Genomic DNA, 12099 nt, shown 5'->3' with positions numbered 1-12099 from the left:
TACCACTTGAATTCGTTCCACGGTAGGATCGTTTTCAAGAGAAATGAGATTGTATTTATTTACCTAAGAAGGAAAAAATAATATATTAGAAGTATGGATTATAAGACGTCAAGAAGAATTTTCTTTCTATCGTCTAGTTTTTCTTATAGTTGATTTGTTTGTCGTTTGAATAAAAAAAAAAGGGGGGTAGCAGTGGGCGGAGGATTGTGGGAGAAGGTTGTACAGAGAAAAGGAAGGAGAAGATGATGCGCCGATATGAAGACGATTACTTCGTTGGAAAAATGCATCGATCGTTAAGACCGACGCTATCTATCCTTCTGTACAACCCTCAAAGGTTAACGACTCTCTTTCTACTATATCTTAAGGATGCTTGTGGAGATGGCGTTCGATCAGCGTGGTCTGGAAATTCGACGAGTCCGTGTGTCACTAGGTCGAGCTAAACGGGTACGCGCGTGCGCTTATTCTCTCGCACCCCTCCATCTGATGAATGCAGAGAGTAAGAGAAAGAGATAGAGACAAAGAGAAAGAGAGAGAGAGAGAGAGAGAGAGGGAGAGAGAGAGAGAGAGAGAGAAAGGAAGAGAAAGGAAAGAGGGGAGGAAAGTAAAAGGAGAAAGCAAAGGTAGTGGTTCCATGCCACGAACGGGGATGCGAGCTGGTATCCTCGAAATTCGTGTCGTGACGAAAAATTTCATTCTCTCTCCTCGATGAACCACGAGAGAAAGAAAGAGAGAGAGAGAGAGAGAGAGAGAGAAAGAGAGAGACAAAAAGAGAGAGAGAGAGAGAAAAAAAGAGAGGAAGAAAGACAGACAGAGAGAGAAAAAATTTTTCTAAATAAAATCAAACGATAAATAACTCGTGTTCGTTAAATTAAAAGAAAAAGTTATATGAGGTTTTATGAGAGAAAAAAAAAGCCGCAAGAGTTCGACCGATCGAAAATATCGAGGAATTCTCGTCGCTGATGCTGCGACGGTCCAGAAGGAAGAAACGTCGTTGAGAATGCCTCCTATCGGATTACAGAATCGCGTGTGTACTCGAAGGACCGTGATCTTGAAGGTGTGCGATATAACGATGTTCGCGTTGTGACGAGCCGTTTACGGGAAGTATCCTTTTTCACGTGGAAATTTGATCTTGTTGGTGTATACCCTGACCGTAATTATTACTACTACTACTTCTACTACTCCTACTACTATTATTATTACTACTACTATTACTATTACTATTACTATTACTATTACTACTATTACTACTGTTGCTGTTGCTGCTACTGATACCACTGCTTCTTCTTCTTCTTTTCCTTCTTGACACTCGTGAATTAACAGGTAAGATAATCTTATATGTTATTGTAAAAAAAAAAAAAAAAAAAAAAAAAAAAAAAAAAAAAAAAAAAAAAAAAAAGAAAAGAAAGAAAATAGAAAAATAAAATAAAAGAATCATAATAATGAACAAAAATATATCACGAGAACTAACTTCGATAAGACCACTCGTAAGTAAGATCTAAAAGCTCTTACGAATTGTATAGAAATGCTTTTAAAGTGGCAGTGAGTAGAAACTGCTTACAATAGTTGCCCACATCTCGTTCGATCAAATACGCGGTCTTTCTATTGACGACGAATAATTGTCGCGATCAAACTCTCATATATGTATTTTACATTATTATAAATTGTTATTGAAAATAATACGATCGATCAATGAGAGCATATCGTTTATATTCCTTTACATTCAATTTTAAAAATATTAAAAAACATATTAGAAACCAAACTATCAAAACTACTATAAAGTCATTCACGCGATAACTTTACTATCTATTAATTGATAAAATAATCATGGCCCATTTACTATTATCCAATAATGCAATAAATTAAACGAGCCCTCTTACATATAAGAGTTACGTTTGTGTCAGAGTAAGAGAAATATGATGTTGAATCTCGATTCGGTCTTACGCAGAAGGAGAGAAAGGAGAGAGAGAAAGAAAGAAAAGGAGAGAGAGAGACAGAGAGAGAGAGAGAGAGAAAGACAGAGAGAGAGAAAGAAAAAGATCGCGAGGTCGGAGGTCAAGGACAAGTTAGGAGAAAGGAATGGCAGCGTTCTCTTTTGTTTTATTTCAGCTTGCAGCGGTACCGAGAGTGAATATGTTGAGACACAAAGATCTCGCCAGGAGATGACATTCTTTCCTGTGCTCTAACATTTCTGATTGGGTCGTCGACCATCGGCAGAATGCTGCCGCGTGGACTGCCATTAACGTTTCTTCTTGTGCAATTGTCTCATCATATCGTTTGGTAAGGGCAAAGAGAGATTGAACCTCATCATTTATCTCTTCGTGACTTCCGATGTTGTTAATCATAGGCCCGACACTGTTTCTTTGTCTTTGCGCTTTCTCTTCTTTTTCTTCTCATCGCATCTTTACGTCAATTAAAGTCAAAATAATTTTACGAAAGATCACGAAAGGAAAACAAAAAGAAAAAAAAGAAAAAATAATGCATAACATTGCAAGGTCGTAATAGCAATGACAAAATGAATAAATATTTAGGGCTGCGTTGGAGAACACAAGAATGTTTGACAAACTGGAAAATGTCACGCAGACCATATCGAGAATACTTGACGGCTATGACATTCGATTGAGGCCGAATTTTGGCGGTAGGTACAACATATTACCAAAAATAAAAGCGCGTACCACTTTTTTCTTGCGACTCGAGAGACGCAGTCTTTTGTAAAATTTGAAAAACAACGACGTTGCAAAAAGATCAACAAATAATATTAACCATACGTTATATCGCGTAAAATAAATCAATCGCCTTTAATGGATTTCCAATCCATTCGACGGCGATACGCTTGAAACTTTTAATAGAGTGGCGCGCCTATTAAATCTAATCTCATAGATTTTAAAATCGGATAAAGTTATAAAAATAATAGAATCGCTTCGATCTACCTACGAGCTGTTCGAGTTGAAATATTGAAATTTCTTCTTTTTTTTTTCTTTTTGTTTTTTTTCTTTTGTTGAATCATTCCCTTTAGGAGAGCCACTATTAGTTGGTATGGATTTAACTATAGCGAGTTTCGATGCTATTTCGGAAGTCAATATGGTGAGTAAAAACAAGATATGTTAAAAAAGAAAAAACTAGATATCTCAAATAACAACGTCCGTTACATTTTATCATATTTTATATATTTTACCTCCTATATTTTATCTGCAATGTCCTCGATAAACAAATATGTTTTGGCCCAAGGGCGTTGCTATCTTATCGAATGTCTTCATAACTCATGATCATTTTCATTCTAAAGAGAAACCATTTATTATCATAAGCATGATGCTAAATCATAGATGAAAAAATAAATAAATAAATAAGAAGGTAAATGTGTGCACCGACTGATTATGTTGTAGGATTACACTATAACAATGTATTTAAATCAATATTGGAAAGACGAAAGACTCGCCTTTTCGCAAGAGGAGGAAATCTTGACACTGAGTGGTGATTTTGCAGAAAAGATTTGGGTCCCGGATACTTTCTTTGCCAACGATAAGAACAGGTAGACAGATGACTTTTAAGTCATCATCACTGAAAAGATAAAGCAAGAGAAATAATCATTATTTTTGATAAATGATAATCACCGAACTAAATTCAAACGAGATTTATGAAAAATTTAAAGCTATATTTCTCTTTCATTCTTTCTCTTTTTCCAGCTTTTTGCACGACGTAACTGAACGCAACAAACTCGTCAGACTCTCCGGCGACGGTTCCATCACTTATGGCATGAGATTCACAACGACATTGGCCTGCATGATGGATCTGCACTACTATCCTCTCGATTCGCAGAATTGCACCGTAGAGATCGAGAGCTGTAAGAATATATACGTTCAATTTTTTTACCTCCTTCTTTATTTAACAATTAACATATCGTAATTATATCGTTAAAATAACATTCGATGTAGATACGAACGTATACTGGACTAACCGATCGAACATGAAAGCGGAAATTAAATCGTCTTACGGAGAAAGTTTCTTATTAAACTGTCATTATCGTATCGATCGTTCGAACTTTCCTAATAAATTAAGTCGCTTAAGATAACGTCAAATATTAATAACTTTCACCGGTAATTATGATCAGATAGGAAAATTGGATATTGCGGAGAGTCGATGCGAAACAGGTAAAACCGCAATAATCCGCTCGTTTCATTAGTCATGCGGTACATGAATATTCTGTATTCTCAATAAATAGAACGTGAAGTAACATCTTGAACAATTTGCAATCATAATATCGTGATTTTTGAATGATCCTACAGAATTAGCAAATTTTGATTGAATAGTCCAATAGATTAGGTATTGTTGAAAGATCTATTATATTAACTCGAGTCTATATAAATGATGATTTGAATTACGTCAATCTCTGATAATACTTAAATTTGAGATTCGAGTTGAATTCAAAAGCGTTCATTTGCTTATCATTGTGTTATACATGTTAAAATAAATTTAAGATTTATTAATTATTTTTGTTATTCAGACGGTTACACGGTACTCGACGTAGTAATGTATTGGAAAGATACTCCTGTTCGAGGAGTGGAGGAAGCGGAATTGCCGCAATTTACAATAATCGGTTACGAAACGAACGACCGGAAAGAGAAATTGGCTACCGGTATTTATCAAAGGTTATCGCTCAGCTTTAAACTCCAACGGAATATCGGTTACTTCGTGTTCCAGACCTATCTTCCGAGCATACTCATCGTAATGCTCAGTTGGGTCAGCTTCTGGATCAATCACGAAGCGACCAGCGCGAGAGTGGCCTTGGGTAAAAGCATCCTTTCAATGCTCGATATTCGACCTTCGACTATTTACACTTCGACTATGTACTCACTGTTCCGATTGCTTTGATAACACTTTTTTATTTCAAAATAAACTGGACGTTCCATATATTGAAGTTACTAAAATCGTATTTTAGATTTAACAGAATATCCCGCGAGAGAAATGAATTCTTAAAGATAATAAAAAAAAAAAAAAAAAAAATAAAATGAAATAAAACAATAAAAACTAAGAAAAAAAAAAATACTAAAGAACTTTTTAAGAAATAAAAAGGCACGATCAAGATATAAAAAATAAATTCTTTTATTTCAGGTATCACGACTGTTCTCACGATGACCACAATTTCAACTGGTGTGAGAAGCTCCTTGCCACGAATCAGTTATGTCAAAGCTATCGATATATATCTGGTGATGTGTTTTGTTTTCGTTTTTGCTGCGTTACTAGAGTACGCGGCAGTCAATTACACGTATTGGGGTGCAAGAGCTAAAAAAAAAAGCAAAAAGAAGGATAACGAGGAACAGAAAGTTCTTACTTCGAAAACTGGTAAATCATGCGTTTCGTAAGAGTTTCTATGAATGAAAGTCAATGTTCATTTCGAAAACCGTAACATACGAACGTTTTAAAGGAAGCAAAGCTACCTCACCTTTTCCTGGTTCGACTGATGCTGATATTATAGAGCTGCAGGATATAAGAATGTCGCCATTGCCAAGCATTAGAAATAGATCAGGTTTGATCAGTGGTTCTTCGACACCTGGCCTTGGAAAACATCATGATCCAGTCAAATTTCCACCCAGTTTTCGTATCTCAAGAACGGTCGCCTATAATACACATGGTAGAAACAGTGGGCTCAGATATAGAGGGCCGAAACAAAATAAACCTAAGGTATATATATATATATATATTATGTATATCTATATATAATCTTGAAAATATGAAAATATTAAAGTAAATACGTAAAAACATTAGATTGGTATTGGTACATTGTTGATCGACAAATTTTTATAGGTACTACACGCTATCCGTAGAGGTGCATCGGTGTTACGCGTGTCCATGCCAAAAATCAAAGACGTTAACGTGATCGACAAATACTCGAGAATCATATTTCCTGTCAGTTTCATGCTGTTCAACGCGATATATTGGATCTTTTATTTTGTATGAATGATATAAAGAAACGCAGATATAAAAAAAAACAAATTGAATTATCACGATTTCATGTGTATATACATACAGAGAGAACGATAGAAAAGGAAAGAGAGAGAGGGAGAGAGAGAAAGAGAGAGAGAAGGAGAGAATGTTTTAAGCGTTTATATGGGACATTGTGAGAGAGACAGAGATGAGAACTGTCTCGGTTTTATGAGAGAAGCAATATATTGGGATCGATTGATCCGCTCTTCGTACTGAAACTAATAATTACTATAACAGAAACAAAAAGGAAAAGAAGGAAAAAAAGAAAAGAAGAAAAAAGAAAAGGAAAGAAAAACAAAAAGATTGAAAAAATATTTTACGAACGTTCGAGTGTCCTCAATCGAAAGCTGCCATAATTACTTATCAAGTTACGTAAGTGGTGTTAAAGACTTTGATCGTAAATAAATATTATTATAGCTAAATTCTTAACTATAAAATCATATGATCTTTCGAGAGATATTACGGATGAATGAGGATACGATATTTAAACGTGATTATCATTATTATCATTATTATTATCGTGATACAAATGAATTATTAATTTTAATCGGAGAAAATTATAACGTAAACAAGAAGAATATTCAAATTAAGAGCAAAAGAAGAAAAAAAAAAAAAAAGAAAAAAGATCCAATAAAAAATGAATTTAGAGATATACAGAAGTTATACAATTCTTTACTGCCAAATGAAAATATCCTTGAGAACGTTCTTACGTAGCAATAAGAGAAAGAGAAAGAGAGAGAGAGAGAGATAGAGAGAGAGAGAGTGAGAGAGAGAAAGAGAGATGTAATTATCTAATATAAACAAAAAATCTCTTCATTCATTTAAAATTATATTGCGTTTAAAGACTATCTCCGATTGTATATGTACATACGTATGTAAGTATATATATTATATCTCTAAAATATTGTATACGATTGCATTATACACCTGCTAACGAGGAAAAACATTCATTACTTTTTATTTCGTCGAGATTAAAATCGATCATAGTATCTAATGATCTTTCGCATTTTATCTTAATTTTACAATCGCTTAGTCTCTATGTAAAATATAAATCGCTTAGTCTCTATGTAAGATAAAAAGATAAAGAAAGCCAAAAAAATAATAATACACATACACACATACAAACACAAATTATTCATGGAAAGTGATTCGTAGAAAGTATTCCAAATAGACTCTACGTAAGAATGTAAAGACGTAATGTACATTAAGTATTACAAGCCGATCGTATGAATGAAAGAATTAATGAAAGAAAATATTATTTTCAATAATTGTATGAACGCGCTAATTGCATTTACATGTTCGAACTTTTATTACTAATTTTAAACAAGATATAATCAAAAACCGAGATTGCAGAAATGAAAAAAATTTTCCATTATATATGATTTGTATTGTTGTTGATAATGCCATCATGATGATTATCACGCGCAATTAAATTGTATAATCTGATATATATCGTCGCAACGTATTATTAGTACATAACACTGATTATTATTCAGTTAATAATTAATCACTTAATTATATTTTGATTCAATCTTTTCTTTCCTTTTTTTTTCCGTTTTTTTTTTGTTCGAAACATATAATTCTATTGTAAAAAAAAAATGTACGAACATTATGTAGATTTAAATAATCTCATGCCTGTCTATGTTTTATCGCTCTATGTATGTTTTATTGTTTTATCTCGATCGAAACGTATTTATATATTTTAACGTATGACCAAAAAAAAACAAGTAAAGAAAACACGTTATTTCCTTCTACCGTGACAAATTCGGGGGACCTCTGAATTATAGATTGTGAATAATGTAGTATAATATTATATGATGTAAGATATATACATATAAAAATGGATAACAATTGAAGCGGCACAAATCTCTTAACCTGCAAATAAAAAGAAATCTTCTGTACAAATTATTTTCTTATCTCTCATTTATTTATAAATTAAATATTATTATTATTATTATTATTATTATTATTATTATTATTATATGCTAAAATAATATTATTTATGTTTCAACAATAGTTCGATTGAATAGACATAATATATTCACATAAAAGGCAATGGAGATTACTTATTTATTGTTATTCATATTTATTTATATCGTTGATAACAACCAATTCTATTCCGCATCTAGTTTCGTTACGATGTGCTATATTCGTGTACGAATATAAACAAGTTTTTTCGAAACCACAAGAATTATGAAAAAAAAAAAAAAAAAAGAAAAAAAAAGAAAAAATGTTTAAATCGTTCTATTTCTATGTCAATTAATTTTATCGTATAGATTAGTGTTATTACGTAGAACATTTTATCTACGCGAGATATGAATTATAAAAAATCTTACGGAATCTTTTTATGCAACAGCTAATATGACGTAAAACATTTAAATCTACAATATCTACATAGAACTCCTTAGCACGGAAAACAACCATCGAGGACGTAATTTTAGCATGGACACGAACCTTTTCATTAGATTATATAGATCTATTGATAACCTTAATCAACAATGTTGTGTTTTGATCTTTACATAAAAATTTTAATCAGTTTTTTTTCTTTCTTTTTTTTTTTTTTTAATGAATTAATAAGAATAATTTTCTTGTTTTTTTTTTCTTTTCTTTCTTTCTTTCTTTTTTTTTTTGCATTTACATTTTAAAGTAAGAAAAAAAACCTCAATTTTAATGTCTACAAACTTTTAATAAAAACAGCCTCTTTTTTACCATCATGTTATCATACGAACAACTGGAGAGCAAAACTCCCTTTGTGATGTCACATATAGGCGTGCTCTCTCGTAACATGATAATTTTTACGTTAAGAATGTGATAGTGATATGTACACTATTTTCGTATTAGATCGAAGAACGTCATGAAGTGTTTTGATAATCAATTCGACGACCTTGGACTAAACTGACCAATTGAAAATGAAGCTCATTTATAATACGATAAACAGGTTTGTTTATAATTAATTCTCTGCCTCATTCCAATGTCCAACATCTTTGATGTTACAGATTTTATTTCATTCTGCGACAAATCTCAAAGCAAGTGTGACATTTTGTTCGAACGATCGAGCTATTCTACATCTCATATATTCTCACGTTTGTATAATATATTCGTATTTACCATTCCTTTTAAATAAAAGTCTTTTTTTCTTTCTTTCTTTCTCTCTCTTTCTCTCTCTCTCTCTCTCTCTCTCTCTCTCTCTCTCTCTCTCTCTCTTTCTGCCTATATATATGTACACATATATATTGGAGATGTATCTATAGATATAAGAAGTGGAAAAATCGCTACGAAAGTCTCGTAAATCGACCATTGGTGCTCCATTCTTATTCTTCTTCCTACGTGAAAGTCGTACTACGTGCGTGTGCCTGTGAATTTCTCTTCTTCATTATTCCTTTTTTCCTTTAATATTTTTCTTCTCACTTTATATACATCCTGCATACTTTTTGAACACTTAACTGTGACAGATTTATATTTAGCAAACTCTCATTCGTATAATGAACGAAGTAACGAATCAAGATGAAATACATATGACAACGGTAAGTTTATCAAATAAAATTAATTAGTTATTTAATCAGTCACTAAATGATGTATTACATACATTTATTTGAAAACGATGAATAAATAAATAGTTACGAGAAAATTTATATTCCTTTTCTGTATTTACGCGGTCACATGCAGTTTCTGTTTAAAAATATTTAAATTGTTTCGACATATGTATCTAACGAACGTAAACAGATTACCGTACAGCGCTTTTACGATACCGCGAAAATACGAAATTTGTTTATCAATCTGTGTAAATAAGATGAAATCATATTTTCCGATGTTTTCGTCGTTAATTTGTTTTTTCTATCTTTTTTTTTTTTTTTTTTTTTTTTTTTTTTTTTTTTTTTTTTTTTTTTTTTTTTTATCATGTTTCAAGGTTAGCGAGTTTCATAAGATGCTCTTTACTCGTACATATATATTGTTCTCGAACATTCTATGATGTTCATCATAGAACCATCGATAAAAATTGCTACTCACGTTTTAACAAAAATACTATAAATACTTGTATTTATATAATTTTTGAACAACAAAATATTTTCTTTATTATTTTTACAAATGTCTATTTCAAGATATGATATTGTACATATGTTTGTCATTGTTGTAAATGTTTAATTTCTTATTTTCAATTACAGCATGAACTTATTGCACATCACGGTTATATACCTGAAACCCATAATATTTGGACAGAAGATGGTTATTGTCTTACTGTACATAGAATTACAGCACCTGATACGACTAATGTATATTCAACAAATACCTATGCCACATCGAATGAAGAACAAGTTGTTATTGACAGCTTAGAAAAATCGACTGAATCGAATCTGAAATCAATCCGTCCAGAATATAGACAATTATCAAAACCACCTGTTATAATAAATCATGGAGCTCTTTCAAGTTCAGCAGATTGGGTTTTACTTGGACCACAAAAAGCTCTTGGTATGAAATATTATAAATTGATCAATTTATATTAATTTAATTAAAATTTATTTTTTATTTATATTTATTTTTTATTTATCAGGATATATTGTGTGTGAAGCTGGATATGATGTATGGCTTGTAAATGCACGTGGTAATAAATATTCTAGAAAGCATAAAATTTATACACCAAAGGATAAGAAGTTCTGGGATTTCAGGTAGTTAACTTTGTTTTTAATATTTCTGTTCATAAACTTAAAAGAATATTATATTTTTATCTTTTGATTATAGTTGGCACGAGATAGGTTATTATGATATACCAGCGATAATAGATTATGTTTTGGAAAAAACTGGCCATTCAGAAGTGTCTTATATCGGATACAGCCAAGGAACAACTACATTTTTTGTAATGGGAAGCGAACGACCAGAATATAATGCCAAAGTTAAAGTAATGATCAGTTTAGCTCCAATAGCTTTTATATCTAATCAACGAAGTCCTTTATTGAAATGTGTAGTACATTTCTATAATTTGATAGAGGTAATATAACATAATTTGTCCTTATGTTCATCCTCATTATAATTTATGATATATATATATTTCAGTGGGGTTCTTCCTATTGCAACATAAATCAGTGGTTCCCTCACAATAAGCTACAAGCACGTGCTTTTGGTACAATTCTTCGCAATGCTCCTAGTGCATTAACAAATGGTGTTTGTAACTGTTGGTTTAATTTAATTGCCGGATTCGGTAGTAATCAGCTTGATAAACATATGTTACCTCTTATATTTGGACACTTTCCAGCTGGTGCATCAGCTAAACAGGTGGTTCATTACAGTCAAACCATTTTATCAGGTACTGAAAATAAAAAATATTAATTCCATTAACATTTAACTAACTATGCTCAGTTTTTAATTTTATTTTCTACATTATAAGGATCATTTAGAAACTTTGATTATGGGGTTACCCAAAATTTAAAAATATATGGTTCTACTCAACCACCAAAATATAATTTAGAAAAAGTGAAGGTTCCAGTGGCTGTTTTTTATGGAGAAAATGATTTTTTGACACATTCTTTGGTAAGTAACTTGCTCTTTTGCTTTATTTATCTTAATTATTCCATTATGATAATTATTTACTGAAATTTTTGTTACAGGATATACAGAAAACTATAAACAAATTACCTAATGTAATAGAGACAAAGAAAATAGAATACATAAAGTTTAATCATATCGACTTTCTATGGGGAAGAGATGCTAAAACACTCGTATATAATAAAGTCGTAGCAGTATTAAAACGATTTTAAAGATATTTATAAGTGTTGATATTTAGAAAATTATATACATATATATATAGAAATTTTCTACTTCAGGTAGTAATAATTCCGAAGAGAAATATATATATATATGTGTATGTGTGTGTGTGTGTGTGTGTATGAATGTATGTATGTATGTATGCATGTATGTATGTATGTATGTATGTATGTATGTATGTATGTATGTATATAAATGTAAATATACAGATATTGTTTATAAATATATTAAAAATGACATGTTTTTATACAATTGATATCATAGAAAGTATTAAATATAATGTGCTTCCATGAAATCATATTTTATACATATATAACTTTATGTCCTATGATATTTTTATTGTAATCAATATGTCTTTTGATA

The 12099-nt window shown here is 31.3% G+C and overlaps 2 protein-coding genes across 8 annotated transcripts; both read left to right on the top strand.

Moving 5' to 3' along the window:
• The first annotated feature begins 123 nt into the window (after positions 1-123).
• On the top strand, positions 124-9120 carry LOC124954157 (gamma-aminobutyric acid receptor subunit beta-like). Of its 5 annotated transcripts, none has more exons than XM_047506654.1 (11): positions 126-1320; positions 2107-2277; positions 2529-2635; positions 3014-3081; positions 3381-3526; positions 3681-3838; positions 4499-4783; positions 5107-5337; positions 5420-5676; positions 5800-8917; positions 8976-9120. In XM_047506654.1, the coding sequence occupies exons 2-10, from the start codon at positions 2216-2218 to the stop codon at positions 5950-5952; spliced, it is 1467 nt and encodes a 488-aa protein (XP_047362610.1). In that variant the 5' UTR covers positions 126-1320; positions 2107-2215; the 3' UTR covers positions 5953-8917; positions 8976-9120. The 5 variants fall into 5 exon arrangements, with proteins under 5 accessions (XP_047362638.1, XP_047362610.1, XP_047362620.1 ...); XM_047506643.1 differs by having other exon boundaries at positions 127-1150; XM_047506682.1 differs by lacking the exon at positions 4499-4783 and having other exon boundaries at positions 124-1150.
• LOC124954174 (lipase 3-like) lies at positions 8952-12097 on the top strand. Of its 3 annotated transcripts, XM_047506696.1 has the most exons (9): positions 8952-9062; positions 9444-9503; positions 10143-10446; positions 10529-10643; positions 10717-10963; positions 11029-11134; positions 11228-11278; positions 11360-11502; positions 11580-12097. In XM_047506696.1, exons 1-9 carry the CDS (start codon positions 8967-8969, stop codon positions 11727-11729), a joined length of 1272 nt encoding a protein of 423 aa, XP_047362652.1. In that variant the 5' UTR covers positions 8952-8966; the 3' UTR covers positions 11730-12097. The 3 variants fall into 3 exon arrangements, with proteins under 3 accessions (XP_047362652.1, XP_047362645.1, XP_047362661.1); XM_047506689.1 differs by having other exon boundaries at positions 11029-11278; positions 11580-12090; XM_047506705.1 differs by having other exon boundaries at positions 8976-9062; positions 9231-9503; positions 11029-11278; positions 11580-12090.
• Positions 12098-12099: the final 2 nt, after the last annotated feature.

The sequence above is a fragment of the Vespa velutina genome, chromosome 1 (assembly GCF_912470025.1).
Source record: "Vespa velutina chromosome 1, iVesVel2.1, whole genome shotgun sequence".
Lineage (NCBI taxonomy): Eukaryota > Metazoa > Arthropoda > Insecta > Hymenoptera > Vespidae > Vespa > Vespa velutina.
The sequence above is the reverse complement of the archived record's forward strand: the minus strand, read 5'-3'. Positions and strand labels throughout refer to the sequence as shown.